Source organism: Sphaeramia orbicularis, chromosome 8 (genome assembly GCF_902148855.1).
Source record: "Sphaeramia orbicularis chromosome 8, fSphaOr1.1, whole genome shotgun sequence".
In the NCBI taxonomy this organism is placed as follows: domain Eukaryota; kingdom Metazoa; phylum Chordata; class Actinopteri; order Kurtiformes; family Apogonidae; genus Sphaeramia; species Sphaeramia orbicularis.
The window spans coordinates 21,957,647-21,982,457 of NC_043964.1; the positions used below are offsets into that span (position 1 = coordinate 21,957,647).

Genomic DNA, 24,811 nt, shown 5'->3' on the forward strand with positions numbered 1-24,811 from the left:
CCAAATGTTTCTCTTTGTAAATGTCAATATTTTCATGTATTTACACTGAAAGTATAATTTCACAAAAAAAAACGTGAATAACCTGAACAAATATGAACAACCTGAAATGTTTTAAGAAAAGTAAGTACAATTTTAACAATTTTCTGCCTGATATTAAGTGTTTTGTGTATTTGTAGTGATCTGTAAGTTATAATGAACATGTATAAATGATAAACTGAGGCATAATATTGTTAAAATTGCACTTATTTTTTTCAATTTGTTCATGGTATTCACATTGTTTGAAAGGAGAGTTTGTAGATGTAAACATTTTTGTTGTTTAATTTGACTTTTTTCGCTCTAAAACAGAAAATTTTGGAGTTGACATTATTTATAGGTTATTATGTTGTTTTTTTTACTGGTTTGGCCCACTTCCGATCAAATTTAGCTGAATGTGGCCCCTGAACTGAAATGAGTTTGACACCTCTGCTATACACTGTAATGTTACATAAAAAAAAAAAATACTGATATAATGCAAAACCAAAGTAGTAAATGTGGCTAAAATTGCTTCTCTGTTGAGTTACATTAAAATACTCTTATATTATTAATCCTAAGAACACAATAATAGAAAAATTGTGCATGAGTACTTTCATTGTTGATATTATAAAGTACATTTTTGCTGTTATTTGCCTACTTCCACAGCTTTACACATAAATAATTTTATTTCAGGACTTCACCTTTCATTGGAGTATTTGTACTTTGCGGTACAGTATCTGAGTATTTATTAAATTTCAGAAATGTGTCCTGTTTGTGCCCTTGAGTATTTCTACATAGTGGTATTTAGTTATGTAAAGTGTAGCAGCAATTGGCTCATGAAGAAAACTACAAATAAACCAAATAACTCACATCCACAGGGACACTTACGTGGGGAACAATGTCAATTTTATACTAAAATTAACAAAAATAATTATGGTAGTCAAACAAATCCAGTCTAAAGACAACACATTATTAGTCAAAACAACATTAATTAATCATCCCTTTTTAAATATTACAGAAACAGCAAATATCTCCAGACTTACAAAAGCATATCAGTGCCATTTTGCTCTGCTTGTAGTAAATAGTTTGGCCACGTGAGGGTGCTGCTTCCATACATTTCCGGTTTGTTGGTGCGGTTGCTAGGATACGAGTTGACGCTGTTTAACAGTCCCATGTCCTCACCAAATGAAAACGTCTTTTTCAGTGTGGTGTTGAGACTTTAATGTATTAATTTAACCAGAAATGTCAGACACAAGTTTGGGCGCCGAAGGTCAAGAGGTCAAAGGTGTGTTTTCCAGTTTACAGGCGGATGGAGACTGGCTGTACATCAAAGGAGAGTATAAGAAGGCCATAGAGAGCTACACAAAGGTAGGCCCAGACTGTAAACATACCACAATAACTGGAAAAGATAGCACGAAAACTGTAACTTAACTGCAAAGAAAAAAATGAGACAAAAAATGAATGTAATCTAGAATCTTATTGGGATCTGCACGTGCATCACAATGTCCAGGTCTGTCAGTACAGCATAATAATACGGAAGAAGATTAGGGCCACTGGAAATAAAAAATAAAAAAAAAAAACCCAAAAATTAACCCTTTCATGCATAGTGGTCACTACAGTGGACAGTTATTCTCCTGCTGTTCTCTTGTATAGTCATGGGTTTTGTTGTTTTAGTTCCATATCAGCCAACAGAGTGAAAACTTACGCATCATCCACATACACTGACATTCATACCATTATTGTCACTTTCCTGTTCTTTTATCTAAATCAATTGTTAATTATCAGACTGTAATTAACAGAGTTTTATTTTTTTTTCAACAAAAATGTGTTGTTGTTTTTTTGCATATTATCCGAGTAATAACTAGTATTATTGTATGTTAAAATGTGAGAAAACATCAGATTAGCAGCATTAACCTCCTGAGACCTAGGAAAGTGAATTTTTTTGCTTTTTTCCATTAAACAATTGTCTTGATTGGAAACTACATAATACAACATTTTTGTTTGTTTGTTTTTTTGTTTGTTTTCTGAGATTTTTTTTAATTTTTTTATTTATTTATTTATTTATTAATGGAATGTCCTTTACAATGGACAGCATTTTTTACGTAAAACTGTCAAACTTTTGGCCCCTACAGAGGACAAAAATGCGTTGCTGGGTCTCAGGAGGTTAAAAATGCTTTTATTTAATTGTTTTCACACAGTATGTCAGTAAGTGCATGTTTCTGAGCTTCAAAAATTAGATGCATGGTGTCCAGCTGAGTGGACATTTTTGTAACTCCATGAAAAATAGGTTCATTAAAAAAAAAAAAGAAAAAAAAAGAAAAATCAATCACATTGTTTTTTTCATGCCTGAAGAGGAATAAAAACACTCAAGAAAAACATCTTGATTAAGGTTCTCGTACTTCATGCATGAAAGTGTTAAGGTCCAATATATGTTTTTTTATTATTATTCTGAGAAAAAAAGTCAGAATTCTGACTTTTTTTTCCTCAGAATTCTACCTTTAATCTCAGGATTCTGCCTTTTTTTCTTAGAATTCTGAGATTAAAGGCAGAATTCTGACATTTTTTCTCGGAATTCTGCCTTTGATCTCAGAATTGTGCCTTTAATCTCAGAATTCTGCCTTTAATCTCAGAATTCTGCCTTTAATCTCAGAATTCTGACTTTTTTTTCTCAGAATAATAATAATAAAAAATATATATTGGACCTTAATTTTTTTTTCCAGTGGCCCTAATCCTCTTCCATTTAACAAAGAATGTGGGGATTGGTCGTATTTTTAATTTTTATAAATGTTTTATTTTTTGTTTTTGAATAGGCACTGACTTTAAAGCCCAATGACAGGAGCTGCTATGTTGGTCGATCCAAATGCTACTTGAAGCTGGGTCTGTCTGAAAATGCTTTAAAAGATGCAGAGGCTTCACTCAAAGAGGACAAGACATTTTTTGAGGTAAACGTAACTGACATTATCATTATTAAATCATCCATCTGTCTGTATTAAGGAATGAGTCTGCTTTAATAACCAGTATTTTAAATTTAAGTCAACGCTGTAGGCCCTACCCCTGTTTTTTAACAGGTTAATGTAAGTCTCTCATGCTCCTTGTAGTATGTGTATTTCTAGTTTCAGCTCAATATACTTAACAGATCAGATCAACATCTATCTATTTACTTGATTTAAAATGTATGTAAGCATACCATGACATGTAAACAATGTAAAAATTAAGTTAATATAAATTAGGAATATAAAACAGTTTGGAAAAAAACATAAAATATGAAATAGACCTCATTTGAACCAGACATATATGACCACTGCTAATCAACTACTGTAGTTATGTACAAATTTGAGGCATTTTATGATATATTTCTATTTTGTTCAGCTTTATACATCTACTCTGCTACATCTCTGGGGCAAATATTGCACATTTTGTCTGACAGCTTTTATTTACTTTCCAGTTTACATTTTTTTTTAACTCCCTTCCTGTCCAGTGACTGAATTTCTGCAAAAGTGTTGATTTTATATACATGATAAACTCAATAATGACTTGTTTCTTTATAGACTGAGAAAAATCTTTTACATATTAAAACAAATAAATATTTATAAACCCCTGTAATTATCTGAAATAGAGCTGTTTTTTTATATATATCTTTTTAAAGACATAGGACGATTTTATAGAATATGTTGCATTATTATACATTAAATTACTTAACAGCATATGACATTCTTTAAATGGGCTCAAATATATAGTAATAAAACACTGACAGGGAACAATTATAGAGGTTAAATCAAAGGAAAAAGGTAACTTATTATTCCTGTCAGAAAATTTTGTCTATATATTACCCATTCTAATACACACAGTACCTAGTATTAGTATTCATCATTTTAGTGCACACATACTACTTTTACTATTCATACTTAACATATTTTGCTGATATGATCTACATAATTCAGAGATTTTACTTGTGATGTCCTTTTGTGAAAACCATCACTCAAACCAACATGTAATATGTCAGAACATACATGAAAGCCTGAGTTTATCATGTTCCCTTTTCTTTAGGGTCTGTACCAGAAGGCAGAGACCTTGTACTACATGGGGGAGTTTGAGTTCGCTCTGGTGTTTTACCACAGAGGGAGGAAGCTTCGTCCGCAAATACAGGAGTTCAGGCTGGGAATCCAAAAAGCCCAGGAGGCCATAGAAATCTCTGTTGGAAGTAAGATGATCAGTAGTATTTTGTGGCTGCAAAAGCATATAAAAAGAAAATCTAAGCCTTTTTTTTTTTTTTTTTTTTTTTTTAAATAATGTAGGTCCTTCATCTGTAAAGCTGGAGATTAAGGGAGACCTGTCCTTTCTCCAAAAAGATGTTGAGGTGAGTCTCTTTCCATAAATGTTTTGCAAGAGTTAAATCAAGGATTCATCCATTTTTTTCCCAATGCATCAAGAAGAGTTTGCTTTTAATCCTCTTTAACCCATAAAGACCCAAACATCCACCATCTACCAAAATTATCTACTGATCTAAACTGTTTAATCCCTGTTGATCCACCAATCCATGTAAATAATTGGTGTCAAATGCAGTTTGTCATCTTTTCATGGTCATCAGATATGATCCATTTGAATGTTCAGAGGCTCCGTAGTTACCGTGGAAAAACCGTCATCTTCTACAATGTTGATTCACCAGTAAAACTCATGGAGTTGGATCAATGACAGTAGATGGAGACACCGGGTTTATGTTCAGTTAATGATAGATTTGACTGAAAAAGTCACTTTAGCTTCAGTTTTCTTTGTTTCTGATGGAATAACCCTCAACTATAATCTAAGCTTTTATGGACACCTACATGGTCAGTACAGTAAACATGGGGAAATAGTCAATTTTCACTGAAAAACCCCCACAACATATAAGATAATATTACAATAAATGGTGATGAATCACTTAAGGACGGTTAAAAACAGAGAAAAAATTATTTGAGAACTGACACAAATGTCACACTGGGTCCTTATGGGTTAAACTCAGCTCATGTTGTTTAAGGATACAAAACCTGATTAAATGTCATCAGTTCACCAGTCAATGCAAACTCTTTAGTATAGATTTGGCCTTCTGTATATTTTTTATATTCGTTTGTATATTTTCATTATTTTTCAGTATATATTTTCAGGATAATTTTGTGTGATAGTTTTTATCTAGTCCTTCTTTTTGCGCTTTAAGAATCTGCTGCCTAACACAACAGAACGGCTAAACTGACTTTCATTTTTTCTGTAACAGAAAATAATAAAGATCTGTTCTATTCTATTCAAAGCGACCATCATTACAAATTCCTGTATTTTATTTTCAACATCATCTTTCTTCTCTGATTCTGTCTGGTGAAAAAAGGCACAACCAATTACTGCTATTGAACGTCTGACGAAAGAGAAGAAACAGCAGACACCAAAGATCCCAAAGAACGAGAAGACGACCAAACAGATGCTGGGAGCATTTTATAATGATAAGAAGTATCTAGAGGACCTTTTAAAAAACAAAGGTATGACTTCATCTTACTTTTTTCTCTTAGTTTTGTCTATGTTTAGTGTCTTTAGGTCCATTACTCTACACTGTTTTTTATTTTTCCATCATCAATGACAAGTGTCACTTTTGTTTTTAACCCTTTAACCCCTGAAACATTATTCCAGGTAAACGTGCTGCTGTGAATTTGCATCTGTTTCAGTGTCATAAAAGCTGAATATGTGCTTGTATTCCTTTTCTTCAGTGGTTTTGCTTTATTGTTTGTTTTAGGGAATAACACAAAAAGACAGGTTTGACAGGTTTTTACTTAATATGACACTCAGAATGTACATCAACAATATATTTAGAATGTTGAACATGAACTGTGAACTGGAACACACTGAACAACAAGTATCAGGCTTTTTTTTTCTAAATCAGTCCAGCTGCTTTGTGACACCTGGTCAAACTCCGAAAAGCAGTTACATGGTCAAAACCCGGAAAAAACACAGTAAAAAATAAATAAATAAAGGACCACAAAGAAAACAGTATTAAAAAAAACCCCAAACTGTCTATTTTTATAGTGAGTCCTCTCACTCACTGCTCTGTGTTTTATCCCCCATTACACAGGCAGCAGGGGGTGCACTGAGCATGCTCAGATGTCTATGGAAAGAACAAGGTCTAGTCCAGGGGTCGGCAACCCTGGTCCTACAGAGCCACTATCCTGCATGTTTTAGATGTATCCCTCTTCCAACACACCTGATTCAAACGATAAGCCTATCATCACGCTCTGCAGAGGCCCGGTAATGACCATCAGGTGTGTTGGAAGAAGGAAACATCTAAAACATGCAGGATAGTGGCTCTATAGGACCAGGGCTGCCGACCCCTGGTCTAGTCTATCAGCACATTTGGAAATTTTTCCTATTGAGCAAACAGTTGAATTTTTATGAATATTTAAAATAAATCATGCACTGAGAAGGAATACCACAGACACGTCAGGGGTTAAAGGGTTAATATGTTTATTTAACCCATAAAGACCCAGTGCTGCTTTTGTGGCAGTTCCCAAATGATTTTTTCCTCTATTTTTGACCTTTCCTCAGTGATTAATCACCATTTACTCTAATATTATGTTCTGTGTTTTGCTACTATATTTTCAGTGAAAATCCAGTATTTTCCTGTATTTAATTCACTGATCATGTAGCTATTCTTTAAAGCTCAGATTAAACTTAAGCATTATTATATCCAAACCAGAGAAAACTGAAGAAAAAGATAAATTTTTCAGCAAAATATTTCATTAACTGAACATAAAATAAGTGTGTCCATCCTCTGTCATTGATCCAACTCCATGGGTTTTACTAATGAATTAATGTTGTAGAAGATGACAGTGTTTCTATGTTCACTACGGAGCCTCTGAACGTCCTAATGGGTCATATCTGATGACCATGAAAAGATGACAAGCTGTATTTTACACCAATTATTTACATGGACTTGTAGAATTAGTGGATCATAAGTTATTAAACATTTTTAGACCAGTAGATGGTTTTGGTCGTCGGTGGCTCGTTGGGTCTTCATGGGTTAAAACTAATAATTATATCTGTTACACAATGATCTGCAGAACTGGTAAAAGGGAAGACAAAGAACGGGGAAAGGCTTCAGGATTCTCTCCAGGGCGGCCTCTCTTACCTGGACTCCTGCACGGAGTTATGGAACCAGGAGAACCCAATCGACTTACAGGGGAAGAACCAAAACCAGAACAAACCCCGTCACACTGCAGCCCCTGAACCTGCTCACTTTCTCCTGAAGGGCCTGAGTGAAATCGAAGCAGGTAAAGAAGTATTCATGCAGAACGTCTGGACCGTTTCTTTTCTTTTTCCTTTTTTGGGGCATATTTTACATTTTTCATTTCAGAGTTGACGTCTGGAAATGCAGAGGGCAGTCTTAAGAAGGCAGAAGAGGTCATGAAAACTGTGCAGATGTGGTCAAAGAAAGAGGTACCAAATAAACGGGAGGTGTTGGGTACCCTGCACAGCTGTATTGGCAACGCCCTGATTGAACTGGGAGATATGAACAAAGCCCTGGACCATCATCAGAAGGATCTAGAGTTGGCTAAGCAGTGGTGAGAATCTGAGCAAAACACACAAAAGAGGTCAAAGTATAAAATGTACACTAACATCTCTCATCAACAGTAAACTTCCAGAGGCGATGTCAAGGGCTTTAGACAACATCGGCCGAGTCTACGCACAGACCGCTCAGTTTACACAAGCCATTGAGTTGTAAGTAAACATACAATCATCTGACACATTTACATAATATATGACATACATGTGTAACAGGGTCATTCTCCAAAAACCATTCCACCTGCTGTAAACTTATCACACCCATGTTTTAATGACCAGTTTATCTAGAGGTCATGCATCATTTAGTTTATCAGTAGTGTTGGATGAAGTATTCAGATCTTTCACCTGAATTAAAGTACTAATGCCACACTGTGAAAATACTGGAACACAAGAAAAAGTTCTATTTGAAACTTTACAAGTTGTCTTGTATCATATTTTACAAACACATTCCCCTTCCTTTGCAACAAACATTTTTTTTTTTTTTTTTTACTTTGATATCTGTACATTTATGCATTTGTTTGGTCAAATATTACACGTAATAATCTGTTTACATTTCAGTCATTTCTGCTCTTCCTCTGTGTTTAATTATTTATTATTGTTTTCTGTACTTTGCATGTGTGGTTTTTCTATCTCAAAGGTCATCTTCACACTGTTAAATTTCAGAATTTCTTGCATATAAATAATAGCAACATACACGTCTCTCAAAAATGATAAAAAAACAAAACAAAACAGTGTTTCCAAAGTTTTGGCTGGCAATATAAGTATGTGTAGTAAATATTTTTAAAATGTAGTTAAAGTATGAAAAGTAAAAATAACAAATTGTTTAAAAAAATCATTTTTCTGCATTCATATATATATATATATATATATATATATATATATACTGCATTTTACTACAAAATGTTTAAGGTTTAGCTCATTTTAACTCATGTATACACTGTTCATGGTTCATATTCTTTAAAATCATAACAGTATGTAGGGTCACTGTTTACTCTCAGCCTTTACCTAAGCTACCTACCTAAGAAAAAGTAAAAGTGCTTCATTATTGTGTGAAGTACAGTTCTTACATTCTACCTCTGTTCATTGGTGGTGTTGAATTTATTTCGTTTTCTTCATCTGTTCAGCTGGGAAAAGAAGATCCCCTTGGTCCGTGGTGGTTTGGAGAAGACGTATTTGTTCCATGAGATCGGCTGGTGTTACCTGGAGCTTAATCGCCACGAAGAAGCCAGAGAATATGGAGTCCGTTCAGCCACTGCTGCAGATGAAATAGCAGATGAGAAATGGCAGATCAATTCTAATGTTTTAGTGGCACAATCAGAATGTAATTTGACTTTTCATGACTTAATATTACTTGTGTTTACATACTTGCTCACTGTGGCTTGTCATCTTGTTTGGGTGATACTGAAAGTTAATCTCTTTCTGTTTCATTTTAGTGAAACTGGGAAACTATGAATCCTCTGTTTCCTATTTTGAGAAAGCTTTGACTCATGCCAAACAGCAAGACAATGACTCCGCCATAAATGCCATTCAGAAGGTGTGCTCTCTGTTGCTCTTTCCCTGCATTTCTATGGAATTCAGTGCAATTTTAGCTGTTTTTAATTTATCGTTTCTGCTTTTTAGGCTCTTGACGAAGCAAAACAATACCTAACACAAGGATGATGTTTCTAGTCAAGGCCTGTGAGTCTTCACAGCACCAATTGAGGAAAAGACCTACAGAAAACCATGGAAAAAAAGACTTAATAGGTCAAAACCAACCTGATATGTTGGACTGCTAATATCCTGATACTGTGTGGGTGCTTACTGTATACATGGTGTGTTTGTGAAGACACTGGCTGATAAGGCCTGAAAAAAGGAACAAACTCATAAAAATGTCTGAATGCATCTCAATTAGTTTCACAACAGACACTGCAGACACAAGTGCATTGTACAAAATAAACAGCTCTCTGGAGAATAGAAATGAAACAAAGGAGAAGTCCCCTGCATTTCTGGGATTTCTACTGCTCTAAAAACAGCCAGGGGAACTGAATAAATTAATTTAATCTATTTTAATATCTATTATTCAAAAATGATCAACACATAATATACAAAACATGTCCAAATGACCTCTCCCAGCCTTTGTAATACTAGCCAAATATGAAACTGAAGAGCTTTACCCTTTGCTTATTGAAGAGTTTCCAGTCTAGATCTGTATGTGCTGCAAGGTACTTCCCCAACTCATATCTCTATAACTTCTGCTGCCAGCCACACAGACTTTAATTTACATACAGCTGACTTCTTCCTGCAGGGTTTACACTAGTATTTGTACAGTTGTGTCTGGATAAAATCAATAGAATTACAGCTGAAAGATTTTTAACTTTCCTTTCCTTTCCTTTCCTTTCCTTATAATTTAGTGGGTTGGACATCACTGTTCACCCAAAGGCAACAACGCCGGTGTATTTCTCAATCTTTAATGCGACTGTGGGGAAATTTCCAGCTTACGTCTGTACTGGTTTTGACAGATTTGGGGAAATCTCGATTTTCCTACAATGTACCTTGAGCATGAAGCAAAAAGGTGCTAAATTAGACATATTCATATCTTTTGATGAATTTGAGGGCATCATTAAAATGTGGCAATTCTGAGGTGACAAGATTTTATTTTTACTTCTTTATCGTAATGTGACCTATATACTGGTATATATAAGTTAATTCTCCTGTCAGTGCCCTTTACCAAGGTACTGACATAGATCTGGACTCTCCCTGAGGGTCTTCAATGGCAGCTCACTGCTCCTACTGTGCTAATGTTAATGCTAATGCTACGTGCTGTGTGTATCAGAATGGATAGAATGAATTTCCCTACAGGGATAATAAAGAGAGTTAAACATTAACCTAGCTAAATAAAAGTAAAATGTGAAAATAAATAAAATATGAGATCAACAGAACGAACACAAAAAGAAAACTATATTATACTGTCAAATCACCAGACCACATTTTCATGCAAAACATTACCCAAATTCACACTTTGTTGATGACTTGTAGACTAAATTATAAAATAAAAAAAATAAGAAAGGCTGTTATGACCAAATGGTTTGGAGAAGAACCTCCTTCAATACATCTGTGGAAATCTTTGATATCAGACTATATTTCTCTGGAAAGACTAAGATTTTATATTAACAATCAGAAGGATGTCTTCACAGCAAAGTTTGGAAAACCAGTCTGGGAACTCAGACTGCAACTGCCTGAAAAAGACTTAATACAGACTTTTGAGATCATCGCTGTGGACATATTTTGGATCTGCTTTACATTTCATACACCCTGTATGAACTTTGAAAATGTTCCATAAAAAGAATGTTCCAAAAAATAAAAATAAATAAATGTTTTTCTTTCTATCTTTTTTCAGTTTCACAGTGTTTTATCAGACCATAGGGACAATCCTCCCTTGCAAAAGAGACTTTTTTCCTCAATGTGACCAGACGTTTCCTGTTGCCTGCCTGTAGGACAAATCAAATACAGGGTAGTGTGCAATATAGGGCAATGGTGGCATGGAATACATAGCCACAATTTTTAATTTCAGAAATTCAAGTGGTTAGTTTTTCTAAAAGGTTGAGAATTTTTATATTTACCCAAGAATAACTGTCTGAGCTATTGCTCATCCTATAATGACATCATCGAGATGATTTGTTTTTTGTTTGTTGTGGAGCTGTTTTTAGTTTTTTATTTGTTTTTATTTTATGTTTTTATTTTTTGTTTCTGATTTTTGGTTTATTATTTTTTTCTGTTGTTGTTGGTATTATCATTGTTATTGTAATTGTTTTGTATTGTGTGCTGTTGTTGATTTTTGGTTTTTGTGTTGTGTTGAGTGTATGTACATCCTCTTTGTTGAGTGAGTTGTGGGAAATTGTGGGTGCTTTGTTTTTGTGTGTTTGATGACCCCAGGAAGAATAGCTACTGTGGTGTGCAGCAGCTAATGGGGATCAAACTAATAAACTAAACTAAACTAAACTAAACTAAACTAAACTAAACCAGTGTAAATAAAAGTAAAATTATAAATCAGGAAATACATTTAAAAAACCAACAATACTGGGAAAAAAAAGAATTCACAACAAACCAAACAGAATTCTTCAACAGACGGAAATCATGAAATGAATGAAAAATAAAATGAAATAAAATCTTATTTCTGACATCTTTCTCTGATTTCACTTCGGAGCATTTGTCTCTTCCGGTTGTCAGGGGCGTGTCCGTGGCTCCGCCCACTTGCGCGTACCACTGAATTTCCGTTTTTCCCCTTGAAGAGGGGAGCGTGTCCGTGGCGGGGATTGCCTTGTCATTACAGCGGAGAGAAACGCGTGGTCAGCAGCAGCAGCGGCAGCAGCAGCAGCTCCACTTCACTGCAGAAACTGGTAAGCCGGCAACGGGTCGACAAAAGCCTCCTCCACACCCACCCCTACCCCCAGCCCCTTCACTTCAGCCGTTCGTGTTCCTCCGCTCAGGTAAACTGGTGGAGCACGCGAGCTTCTTTGGTCCACAGAGTGTCCAGACGTGGCGACGACGTGTGTGCGGGATTTGCGCTAAATGCTGTGTTTTTTTTGTCTGTGGCGTGGGGTGGTTAGCGTTGAGGTGCACGCCACTCCCCGCCACATTGAACAGCGGAAAATGTGAAGCTCAAATTTCTGCGCATTAAACAATAAACTATGTCGCCGTGGCCTCGAAAATGGCTAATTTTAGTCAAGTTAACTGGTTTGTTTTTGGTCCTAACTTCAAACAAACTGCTTCAATTCATGTCAGTTATGCGCCAACTGCCGCTCGTGCGCTCTATTTAATGAAGCAGTTCAATAAACCTGGTCCTGTTTTTTCGTTTTTTTTTTTTTCTTTTTTTTCTCATGTGTTAACCAACTATTTTGTCGTCGCTTCCCCTTATGTCTCATGACACAATGTGGTTTCATCTGATGGTTAAATCTTAATCAGACGCTTTTTTAATGAAAACGGCCACACGGTGGAGGTGGATCCCCGATAAAGCGTCCACTGTCCGGGATGGTCCATTTTCAGACCGCCCTTTGTCTGAGATGACCCACACATGGATTAAACAAGCATGGGTCTGCACAGAAATACGACACCAGAAAAAGCATCAAGCTTTTATCTACTATCTACTACTACTATTTTGGTCAAACCCTACCATAATTATTATATCATACGTTGCTGTTCATTTTTTATTAAAGAGATTAGGAATTTTTATCTGGGGTGAGGAGAAATAAAATATAATTAAATGGATTACTTGTGGGTTATTTTTATTTTATTTTTTTTGTTTGGGTAGAGGCGCAATGATGATGCGACTAACTGGGTGTAATTTGCTTGATTACTAGACCTCAAAGTATTTAACCCTTCCATGCATAGAGGTCACTACAGTTGGCAGTTACACAAAACTGTTGTATATTCATGGGTTTTTTTGTTTTAGTTCCATATCAGCCAACACAGTGGAGACTTATGCATCATCTCATACACTGCAATTTATACCATTACTGTGACTTCGCTGTTCTTGATAAACCTGATGTGCACTAACATGTTTAAGTGTGAATCGGTTGTAAATTGTTAGACTTTTTTTTTTTTTTTTTTTTTGCACATTATCTCCATGAAGTGAGTAATAACTAGCATTAAAATATGTTAAAATGGAAGAAAACATTAGATTTGCAGCATTAAAAATGTTATTTCGTTGTTTTCATGTTATTTTCTTACGGAACAGGATACGGGCCACTGGACTTTATTCTCAGAATTCTGACTTTTTTTCCTCAGAATTCTGAGTTTAAATTCAGAATTCTGACTTTTTTCCTCAGAATTCTGACCTTATTTCCTCAGAATTCTGACTTTGTTTTTTCATAATAATAATTAAAAATATACATATATTGAACCTTCTTTTAATTTATAGTATTTTTTTTCCAGTGGCCCTCATCCTCTTCTGTACTTTCTGATATTGGGTTTTAAACACACGTTTCTTTACTTCAAAAATTAAATGCATGGACATTTTTGTAACTCCATGGAAAAAAAAATCTATCGCATTGTTTTTTTTGTTGTTTTTTTTCATGTGCAAGGAGGAATAAAAACACTCAAGAAAAAACTTTTGACTAAGGTTCTTATAATTCTTGCATGAAAGGGTTAATATTGGCTCGTTGTCATTCATTAAATTATGTTAATCATCTTTTTCTTAGCTCTGTTTAATTTTCATTTAGGGTGCAAGATTTGTTTCTGCTTAGTGTTGCATATATTTAGGAAAATCTGAAAAAAAAAAATTGGGTAGAAGCATGATGACATCATGACTAATCAATTTAAATTTTACTTGGTTATTCAACTTCAAAGTAAATAAATTAGCCAGTAATGCTTTCTGTCTGGGGTGTGCATGAATAGTCATATTCAGAATGGTAAACTTGTATCCTCCAACAAAAATTAGCTCTTAACCTTCATTCTTTTTATTAGGAATGTGTCTGAATAGAATAAACTAATTTTGATTTTTAGTTTAGGTTTGGGTAGAAACATGACAATATCACAACTAAGTCAAATACATTTGTTTGATTATTTGACTTCAATTATTAATTAAAATTAAATGTTATATATTTTTTTTTATTAGGGATGTGCATGAACAGTTGACTACTTGGCTGAAGCTATTGTTGGCAGACATGGTTGAACTTTTTCATGAAAATGTGGAAAAAACAACCCACACAGGTTGTAAAAGCCCAGTTCTGAACTGTTACTGTGCATCTACCTACCCTGTGTCTAATTAACGCTTCTTGTGATGGAGTTTCCTAGTTTCCTCTCATTTTTACATAATCCAATAAGTTCTTCAGAGGTGTTTTAACTGTCAGAAGACTTTTATGACTACTTTTTCTAATTTCTTGACACGGCAGATTTAATGCAGGCCCTGATGTGTTTCTGTACCAGCAGGTTAATGTGGTTTTTCACTTTTGAGCTGATATTTTTGCCCACACCTGTTAGTGCTACTATACACAGCCTAGAAGAGACACTGCAGCCTTTGAACAAATATGGACTTTGATATTGGCTGTAACTTTTTATTCTAGTCATTTGTATTAGATATGATGTTTATACTGCGTCTGCCTCTCTACATGCAAATTGTATTGAGAAATTGGCATGCATGAAACTAATTCACCCTTAGCAACACTCTATCTCTGGAAAAAAAAACATCTAAAATAATGTCATGGGCTTAATTATTGTATATGATCATCATTCTCAGAACATTATTGTTTTAACAGTGACAGCAGGGACTAAAATCTTAAAGGTTCACTACAGCTGACGAGTTTATTCTTGTGTTCATTTGTTCTCAATTCTTTAACACTGCACTTTTTCAAGGTTCCTGCGGGGTCTTAAAAAGTCTTAAAAGTCTTGAATTTCCAAATCTGCATTTGATACCTTAAACAGTTTTTTAAAAGGTATTACATTTGATATGGTAGATCTTAAGTTATGTTGCCATAAACTTGTTCACTGTACTGTGTTTAAATGTGTCTGTTAAATGTCCAAGATGCAAAGAAACTAACGTTATTCTACTCAGTTCCACCTCTTCCAACCCAACAGTTTATATTGAAATTGGGAACCAATTATCACTAACTTTGCAGCCCCTGGTGAGAAATGACTCAGAATGGTGGGAATCAAGGTGTCAATTGATATATTTTCCTAAATTCGAGGAATCACAAATTTTTGCCAGTATGACTATGAAATAGGCTGTGAAATGGGCATTAAATTCTGTTCTAAGTAGTCTTAAAAAGGTCTTACATTTAACGTGTAGAAACCGTGTTTTGTTTTGTTTTTTTTTTTAACTTGTTGAATCAGAAATAAACATATTGCAGAGCTTTATGTTGGCGTTGCTTTAATAATTGACTCCAGCATTAAAACATCAGAACATACTTGGAATCGCCAAAACATGCACACATCAACACTATGTATCCAGACTGTATCACTCGCTGATTAAAGTAGGAGACTCATTGTTTACATGCATGTATATTATGGAGTCAATTTTTTTCTTCAAACTAAAACTAAAAGATGCTTATTGTAATTGCTAGGCAGACTAACACTGTCCTGTCTTCATGTGCTGAGTCATCTGATAGTTTACATTATATCTCTGTTTTTAGACAAACTAGCCACAACAAATCACCTCTGTTTTCTGTATTTTTTGTTGTCAGTAGCTGCACTAAAGATCTGTTTGGAATCACCTGAAAAAGTCAGAACTGTTTCAGTCTAGCCTGAACTATGGTTCAACACACAGCAACTTGGTAAAGATAAAATCTTCCATCCACCATAGCTTTCATGCACAACATAACCATGCGTTTTTATTTGGTTTAGAATAACTAGTAATGGGTATGCTGCTTTCCAGGCATGATGGGGACTTACAGCTGTTTTTTTTTTTTTTTTTTTTTTTTTTAAAGCTATAAATTGGTATTAGAGATGAATGAAACGGGCAACACTGACATAGCATCTTGCATTTTGGTGACTTATTTTAACTGTTGAAGTCCTGAAGGTGGTGTAGATTCTAATGGTATTTTTCATCCCTTTCTGTGACTGTTCAAGGTACATGGTGGTGTGTAGAGCTGGACCTGAAGCCAGACATGGACACTGAGATGAGTGGTGAGCTTGTACAGACTCCACTGCAAGAGGAGATTGCAATGGAAAAAGAGGTGGCGTCAAAGCTGGAGACACAAGAGGAAGCCGCAGAGCCTGAGAAGCCACCAGCTGCTGCTGAAGAGGCTGACCAGTTTGCAGTGAATGGCCACACAGAAACACAAGAGTTGGTTGTGACACAAACCGTGATGGTGTCTGAGGAAAATATGGAAACAAAGACCGAGGCCTTGCCCGAAGATAAATCCGAAATGGAGACGGGGTCTGATGCAGTGGCACCACCAGAACCAGATGAGTCATCTGAAAAGCTCTCTGACTCAGATGCAGCTTTGGGCAAAGAACCAGAAAGCGCCCAGCCTGTGCCAGAGAACAAACCAGAACCTGTGGCTATGCAAACGCCTCTGGCAGACAGCGCTCCTGTACCAGAGCCAGACAAGCCGGCAGAAACAGTTCCAGAAGCTGCACAATCAGATGGAACATTACCTGAACCAGCCACGCTGCAGCAGCCAGCAGATACACAAGCACTCAGTCAAGAAGAGAACCTGACTGGACAGGAGGAGGCCATGGAGAAACTGAAGATTGATACTGAGGCAGAAGAAGACCGAAAGATGACAGAGACTGTCACAGTAGAGCCAGCCAAGAAAGAGGAAGAAAAACAAACAGAAGCTGGAATGTCAAAGGAGGAGACATCGGAGAAAGAGGCTGAAGTTGTAAAACCTGCAGAAGATGTGAAAGAAGTTAAACCTGAAGCATCTGATGCTGAAGCAGGGGCTGAGGGTGTTAAACCTGAGCAGAATGAGCCTGAATCTAAAAAGGAAGAAGTAGTTGTCCCTTCACCTGGCTCCTTGTCTTTTGCCCTCCTGGAACACAGTCTCACTAAAGAAACCCTGCGAACCTCTGCCACTCTCATCATCCTCAGAGGCCTCCCTGGAAGTGGAAAAAGCCACTTGGCCCGTGCCATAGGGGACGCCTATAAAGACCACTGCACTGTCATTTGTGCCGACGACCACGGTGTGAAGCCAGAGAACCCAGAATCCTCCGCTGACGGGTACAAGGCTCTGGACGAGGCTGTGCTGGCCTGCTGCAGCGGCAGCATGCCTTCTTCTGTGCTCATCGTGGTGGATGACACCAACCACACCCAGGATCGACTGGCCCGGCTGGCGGAGATCGCCCTGGAGCACCATCGTGTTCCTGTCTTCCTGGAGCCACGTACCGAGTGGAGCAGAGATGCAGCACAGCTCAGTAAGAAGTCCAGACGTGGACTGGAGGAAGCCCAGATCAATGCCATGAAGGGCCCCCTGGAGGAGATGACCCTCCCTCTTTATTTCGGCTGGTTTCTTGTCTCTGCTGTCCAGGACAATGTCAGGTGCACAGCCATGGACTTTCTGAAAACACTGGACACCTTGGAGGTCTTCAAGAAGCACCTCAATGAGTGTAAGTGGTGCCAGATGCAAATGTTTAAGTATTATGGTAGAGAAAATTCAACTATAACTTGAAGAGTTTGAGAGGATTTGATTGGTTGTTGATAAACTTGAGAATGATTTTAGTAATTGTTAATTGGCTGGAAAAACATCACACAAGAATCCACATGAAGGGATTTCTGAGTAATTGTGAATCATGCAGAAGTATCCTACAAATGAAATTACTGTACATTTGGCAGTGCTAATTAATGATTGAGTTTTAATTTCTCAGATGGTTAGCCTGACTGATCCTGTTGTGTTTACAGTCACTGGGAAAGCTGAGAAGGAGGTGGATCTGGAGCAGTACTTTAAAGCCAAAGGAACTCTGCATTGCACCACAAAATTCTGCGACTATGGGAAAGCAAATGGTGCCAAAGAGTATGCAGAGAAACAAGTAAGAAAGCAGCCAATGCATTAATTTTTTGTTATAGTGTTTATATTAATGCATAGTTTTATCAGTAAGGAGGTGAGTAAATATAAATCTGATAGTGACACAGGTTTAGTAGTGTGTCAAGTTATTGTTCACAAATTTTTCATTACTTTTTTTATATTATTCTTTTAGTTTGGCTTTTTTAGTGGATAAATAGTTGTATTTTTGCTTTGAAGAACTGATGACTTGAGTGTTTTTAAGGTATTATGATGAAGGTTTGATTTTAGAGGAACTGAAATGGTAGAATGAAAGGGCTGCATTGCATAGTAGTATTTAATATTACAGTTATTCAAGAGAATGATGTATATATTTGTATTTGTACTTAATTTTTTAATTCACTGAACTAATCTGTGCTCTTAAACTGCTTCTTGGAAATAAAGTTAATTGACTTGAAAGATGACATGACCCTAAATTAAGATTTAGAAAGACTAATGTTGATTAAAGGTTCTGTATTGTGCAGAAATATTTTATTCTTGAACTCAAAAGGAAGGGAAACAAAACTGGTTTTAAGTTCTTATTCAAAGCGATATATTATCTTCCCTTCTTTCTAGGCTGTTACAGATTTCTATGGCTCAGCATTTGAGCTGTCACTGAGTGCTCTGTTTGTCACCCCACGCACTGTCGGAGCCCGAGTGTCCCTCACAGAGGAGCAGCTTCTGTTGTGGCCGGACGATGCTGAGAAGGAGGCGGAGTCAGTGGTCCCTGCAGCGGCGTCCCTGCCTCTGGGAAGCCGCGCCCACGTCACTCTGGGCTGCGCCGAGGGTGTCGAGGCGGTCCAGACGGGCTTCGACCTGCTTGAAATCTTAGCCCTGCAGCAAGCCGGCCAACAGGGGGAGGTGGCAGAGGAGATGGAGCTGGGCACGCTGGCCTATTTTGGCGAGGGAAGGTGGCTGCTTAGTCTCAGAGAGCCCATGCGCATCCCAGCCTTCTTCTCCAGCTTCTACGGCCGCAAGGAATCTGAGCCCACCAAAAAAGAACCAGAGAAGAAGAAGAAGCCAAAGTGCACCATCCTGTAAAGGGCAAATACAGAGGATGACGGGCTAATTCAGATTAGGCTAACTACGTGGAAGGTTTGTGTGTTTGTGCAGTGTTTAGGGTTTCATTTATAACCACCCTAAATCCACAAGCTGTGTGCCTTTTTTATTATTGATTTGCACCACAACCTAAGATGCCTTGGATCCAGTTAGGCTTGTTCTTGTTACACATGTCAGTGCCAGTGTTGCAATATCTGGATAAGTTCTGAGGTGTTGTGAGCTGCAGTTTTTTTTTTTTTTAGACTTAGGTACCGTAGCCAACTCGCACAGCAGATGTGTAAGACTTAGACTTCTCCTCCTCTACATTACAACATTTCTCAATATTCAGATACTTCATTGCATGCATCACAAGTTAACCGTTTCAACCTAGTAATATTACAACATTTCTGACTTAACAGTAGCTCTGCCTCCTGGACAGATTTCGTCTGGCGTCTCTTCAAGCTTAGTTACCTGTGAAAACATTAGCTACTTCTGTGCATTTGTGTTGCGCGTACGTTGCCTAGAATTTAATTGTAACAATATCATATGGGCCAAAGTTATCTATTTGATTAAGTGTATTAGAATGAATGTCATTTAGAGTCCTTCCTCGTGAAGTCTTTGCACTGTGCATTGTTTAAAAGGGAGAATGAGGATGAATTTGGCATTTGTTTCAACAGCTTGCACTTATGAAATGCTGTGAATCCAAGAACATGTTTTGCAATTTTTTTGTACTTCGCAAGATCGCACGGTTGATCCTTTTATCTGAACAGCACTTCACATCTTGCATTTGTATCCTCTGTAACTGTAATTTTGGAAGGGCAAGTTCTACTTTGTAGCTCTTATGAATCACTATTTTTGCACTTGTTTTGTACACTTAATAAAAAACATGCTTTGCTCTATGAATGTGGTTTGCTGTCTGTTTAGTCCTGCGAGTACAGCTTTTGTGACAAGCCTTTAGGCTGATAATTAGAACAGGTTACCCACGTGATGGTTTTTCTCACGAACTCTGTTGTAGTTCATGGTGCTAACCAGCAGAGGGCGCGCATCACTAGGTAATCCATTTAACTGCAGCTTCAGAGCCAGATGTGTCTAACTTGAACATTTTGTATCTTAAAGCACATTCTTAAATGTGGGGAAAAATGTGCAGCTTGTACAGAAAACAAAAAAAAAAAAATTGTTAAAAGTGTATTGATGGCTGAAGAGCTGAATGCAGTTTTTTTTTTTTAATTGTGTTTTGCAGGATGCAATTTGTAAATAGTAAAGTCCAAAAATCATGCATTATTTATTGGGTATCGTTAACAAATGGCACTCTGCAGAAAAGTTTTTTTTTTTTTTCAATGACATGCAACATTGAAGATTAATGTATTTATTTTTGCCAAGTTGAGTTTGTCTTGATAATGTACATGTCACTGTATGCCAAAACCCCAAATGTTTATTATAGTAGTACATTTTCATATAAAAGCTCCAAACATGTATTGGAATGGAAATTAAAAGTTTAAATAACTCAAACTGGCTACAGCTGAGAAGGCACCTTAAAGTAGAGGGAGTTAAAAAAAAAAAAAAAAGACTCCAGATGGATTTCTTTTTCTTTTAGGCTAAAAAAGCTGTAGATTGTAAAGGTTAGTCATCCCTGGCTCAGTATTTAGAAGCAGAATTTGCTTGAATGAAAATAATCTGAATGCTTTGGTATATCACAGGCTTTGGGATGTTAAATAGCACAATATTTTCTGATTTAAAAACAAAAACATAACTGTCCTGATCCTCACCTGTAAATACCATAATTCAGTGTTCATTTAAAAACTGAGAAGTCACACTGACATGTACCTGTTATACATTACAAATAGATCAGTTTTAAATCTATTTATTAAACATATCAAGCCAAAAGTAGGGATGTAGGTCAAGGCCAGATGAAGCCCATGGACTTCCACATGTCCCACAGTTCACCACCATACTAACCTCAGGACCCCATGTCGGTTGTATGTTCTTATTGGCTGGTGTGTAGATAAAGACCAGTGCCAGCCAATCCACATCACTGGTTCGTTATTGTCTAGTTTTCCTCATGCGTGGCCAGCTTTGAGAAGAAACTCATGATGCATTCATGTACACCTCGAAATCTACAAATGTCATGCTTTCTTGTTTAGCGTGCACAAGTTAAATATGAGGAAAGTTCAGAAGTTATGATAAAATTGTCTGCAAATGATGATGATTATTATGACAGTGATGATTATTTGTAGTCGTGGTGTTAGTGACGTTATACTAACGCGTCAAACTTAATCTTTCTTACCACAATTGTAAACATCAACACATGTGGAGATAAATGTTTTAAAATCCAATGAGAAATACCCTAAATATTGTAGAAATGGAGTATAAAGATACATAAAAAGGACATATTCAGGTAAAGTAGCACATTTCTTGTATCTGAAATGAATATCTTCTGACTGCGATTGTGATATTTCCCACAATCATTGAATCCACCAGAAGTGCATGCGATCAATTCAGCCAATCAGAGGCAAGGAAACATCAGCCAAGCCTATCGGCAGATGATCTACAGACACAAAACTCCCAGGAAACCCCACGATCCGGTACCTCTGGTCCCCACAGCCGGCGAGAGTGGAGCTCCACTGGCGAGAACACAGCACCACAGCACACTCCAAGACCTACCACAGGAAAACACGGTAAAAAAAAAAAATACGGCTTATTTTAAGAAATACCCCAACTTTTACTTTATTTTCTTACTACTTCCTCGTTGTTACTCTGTCTCTGACTAAAGCTCAGAAGATACACAAGTTGGAATTTAACATTAAACCTGTGATTTTGTTGTAATATGTTAGTTTAGAAGTTAAAAAAGGTAAACTAGACACTAACCTGGAAGTTTAAGAGCTGTCTGACTGGTTTGTAAATGAATGAATGAATGAATGAATGAATGAAATTTAATAATAGTTGTTTTTTTTTTTTTGCAACTTTATTGAAAACATTGAGTATACAGTACAAAAATTTGAACAAACAACAAGATGTCCAAAGGGAAAAAGCATTTGAACATATAAGTTTAAGAAAATAATGCATAGATTTAAAGATACGAAGCATAATATACAAATAATAGTTTAAAAAGTAAATAAATAAATAAAAATAACAAATCTGACAGATATGAATAAATAAATAAATAAATAAATGTAACAGAGAGTTCAGACAATATTAAAGAATTGTTTATAAATTGCTAAGGTTTTAGAGCTTTTTTATTAGAGATGAATTCTAAAGATGTAATATAATTTTCAAATTCTAATAGGAAGGTTTTAAAATTTGGATGTGTTTTAGTATATTTGTTTTTATGTATATGAAATTTTCCAAATAAGATGAACAAATTTACAACAAATTCTAAATTGTGAATATCATGTTTAACTCTTTCATGCATGAATTATAAGAGCCTTACTCAAGATTTTTTTCCAGAGTACTTTTATTCCACTAAGCATTAAAAAAAATAATGCAATTGAATTTTTTTTTTTTTTTTTTGAACTTATTGTTCATGGAGTTGCAAAAATGTCCACTCAGGTGGACACCATGCGTTTTTAATTTTTTGAAGCAAAGAAACATATTTACTGACATACTGTGTGAAAACTGTAAAAAAACAAACAAAAACAAAACATTTTTAATGCAGCTAATCTGATGTTTTGTCACATTTTAACATACTCTAATACTAAGTCATCACTCACTTCATGGAGATAATATGCAAAAAACAAAACAAAACAAAACTGTTAATTATAGTCTCACAACAATACCAAGCAGTTGATTTACATTCAAACATGTTATTGCAGATCAGGTTTATCAAGAACAGCAAAGTTATAGTAATGGTATGACTTGCAGTGTATGGGATGATGCATAAGTGTCCACTGTGTTGGCTGATATGGAACTAAAACAACTAAATCCATGAATATACAAGAGGACAGCTGGAGAATAACTGTCCACGGTAGTGACCACTATGCATGAAAGGGTTAAAATATGTAATTAAATTTTGGGATGTTATAGAAATGTAATAAGAGTAAGTCTTCCTTCTTCAGGATGTATGACTCAATCCTTTCTAAAGTCAACATTATACAGCTTCCTTAGTCAAATTTAAGAAAATAAAACCTGGATATAGATTACGCTTTAATTTTCCACTTTTCCATTTTCATCTTCAGTCTGTTTCATTTGATTTATGATGCACTTTTGCTGATGCCACCTCCTCAAAACCATCCATCATCCCCATGTTTCCAAATGTTATTGTGCGTCATCTGGACTGGTCTTATTGCTGTTGTGTGTCAGTGATATTTAATAGCTCTGATAGCTCAGGAGCACACAGAAATTGGGTGATAAATGGGATCTGGACGGGCTTTGGATGAACCTGAAAACCAGTGCTGTGGTGACTCAGAGACAAAAGTGATCAATAGTCACAGAGTGTTCATGACAGTCCTATTAATCCCCCCACCACTAAAATATGTCTGCCAGGGCTGTAGGGTACTAAAGCGAAGGGGAGTCCAGGGCTTTCAGCCTAATGAGGCTCAGAAGAAAGGGGTAAGACAGGTACTTTGTCGCTGCAAGGTTATGGGATGCACAGAAATGGGTTTAGTCAAGGTCTCTGTTTTCACTCCGTCACTACTAATGCTCATGCTTTCTGAGGGGAAATTAGGAGTAGAATTTGGCATAAATAATGATCATTTTCCAATTAATTGATTTGTTTTTTTGGTCGATAAAATGGCTGCAACATAACAGGCATAAATGGACTCAAATAGGACACACATCCTACAGAATGTCACCCTGTGCAATGTTCTGTTTATCACTGTGTTTTTTTTGTTGTTTTTTTTTGCTGTTTATTGTATTTCTTATTATATGGTGTGTACCGAGCATGTGAAAATAGACTTTATACTATTGAACAGTACTTTATTTCATAATTTTCCACCAATGTAATAACAATAAAGGCATTTTCTGCCTTGAGTCAGTTGAATATTAATATTACAATAAGATATAACTTCACTTATTTAAGGATTGAGTGATGAAAGCCTGGATTATGTTTAAACAGCACTTTCATTTGTCTGATGTTGAGGACTTATTTGCTTCCTCGCCTCAAAAAAAGGGAATGACTAACAGTAAAATCAAAAAAAGCAAGCAAAATAATATCTGTATCAATACCAACCCAGAATCCTCACATTCAGTGCATCCCTAAGATAATTTTTTTTGGGTCGTAGTAGTAGAGAGGCAAAGGAACCTGAAATTATTAGCATTTAAGAAGCAGTTTTCTTTATTAAACTAATAGCTGAAACTGATAACTGGTTGACTTTACATTAATTATTGACAACCAGTCAAGGAAGCAGTTGCACTAATGCCGGACTGACAAAAAATAGATCATAAGACATTTTGTCAATATGTTAATAAAGTAATTTGTTAAGAAAATGTTCCAAAACTTGATGTTTAAGGTTGTCAGATGTGACAGTTTAGGTCAGCTTATTTTTTGATTGCTGGTGGGTGACAAATAGAGCTGGGTGATATGATTTTTTCAATCCTATGGCTGATTAAAGATTGAGCTGAGGAAAAAAACATACTTTAAAATAGTCTCTTTACTGAAACGCTATGCCATACAGGCTATGATTAAAAAAAAGAAAAAAGATTTGCTGTTAATATATATTAAAAAACAGCCAAAAAATACAGTTGCATTTTCAATCTCTGTTGGAAGAAAAATGTCTTGAGGAGTAATTTTAAGA

The 24,811-nt window shown here is 36.1% G+C and overlaps 3 protein-coding genes across 3 annotated transcripts in view; all 3 read left to right on the plus strand.

Annotated features, from left to right (window-relative positions):
* Nucleotides 1-1,227: 1,227 nt before the first annotated feature.
* odad4 (outer dynein arm docking complex subunit 4) lies at nucleotides 1,228-9,315 on the plus strand. The gene is made up of 11 exons (XM_030141816.1): nucleotides 1,228-1,380; nucleotides 2,823-2,954; nucleotides 4,060-4,213; nucleotides 4,308-4,369; nucleotides 5,369-5,516; nucleotides 7,089-7,298; nucleotides 7,382-7,589; nucleotides 7,660-7,746; nucleotides 8,715-8,911; nucleotides 9,024-9,124; nucleotides 9,211-9,315. The coding sequence occupies exons 1-11, from the start codon at nucleotides 1,255-1,257 to the stop codon at nucleotides 9,247-9,249; spliced, it is 1,464 nt and encodes a 487-aa protein (XP_029997676.1). The 5' UTR covers nucleotides 1,228-1,254; the 3' UTR covers nucleotides 9,250-9,315.
* Nucleotides 9,316-11,838: 2,523 nt separating this feature from the next.
* On the plus strand, nucleotides 11,839-19,985 carry cnp (2'',3''-cyclic nucleotide 3'' phosphodiesterase). Its single transcript, XM_030141996.1, has 4 exons — nucleotides 11,839-11,966; nucleotides 16,132-17,613; nucleotides 17,906-18,033; nucleotides 18,621-19,985. Exons 2-4 carry the CDS (start codon nucleotides 16,170-16,172, stop codon nucleotides 19,083-19,085), a joined length of 2,037 nt encoding a protein of 678 aa, XP_029997856.1. The 5' UTR covers nucleotides 11,839-11,966; nucleotides 16,132-16,169; the 3' UTR covers nucleotides 19,086-19,985.
* A 1,663-nt stretch (nucleotides 19,986-21,648) lies between these two features.
* The window catches only part of aclya (ATP citrate lyase a), a 47,673-nt gene continuing 44,510 nt past the window's right edge, over nucleotides 21,649-24,811 (plus strand). Inside the window, exon 1 of the mRNA XM_030140306.1 lies at nucleotides 21,649-21,757. The gene's annotated coding sequence lies outside the window, so the exon portion shown is untranslated. The remainder of the gene's footprint in view (nucleotides 21,758-24,811) is intronic.

Coding starts and splice junctions, on each gene's coding strand:
- odad4 (XM_030141816.1), top strand. CDS start 1,255: ATGTCAGACACAAGTTTGGGCGCCGAAGGTCAAGAGGTCAAAGGTGTG. Junction 7,299..7,381: donor CCTGAGTGAAATCGAAGCAG/GTAAAGAAGTAT, acceptor TTTTCATTTCAG/AGTTGACGTCTGGAAATGCA. Junction 8,912..9,023: donor TTTAGTGGCACAATCAGAAT/GTAATTTGACTT, acceptor GTTTCATTTTAG/TGAAACTGGGAAACTATGAA.
- cnp (XM_030141996.1), top strand. CDS start 16,170: ATGGACACTGAGATGAGTGGTGAGCTTGTACAGACTCCACTGCAAGAG. Junction 17,614..17,905: donor CAAGAAGCACCTCAATGAGT/GTAAGTGGTGCC, acceptor TTGTGTTTACAG/TCACTGGGAAAGCTGAGAAG. Junction 18,034..18,620: donor AAGAGTATGCAGAGAAACAA/GTAAGAAAGCAG, acceptor CCTTCTTTCTAG/GCTGTTACAGATTTCTATGG.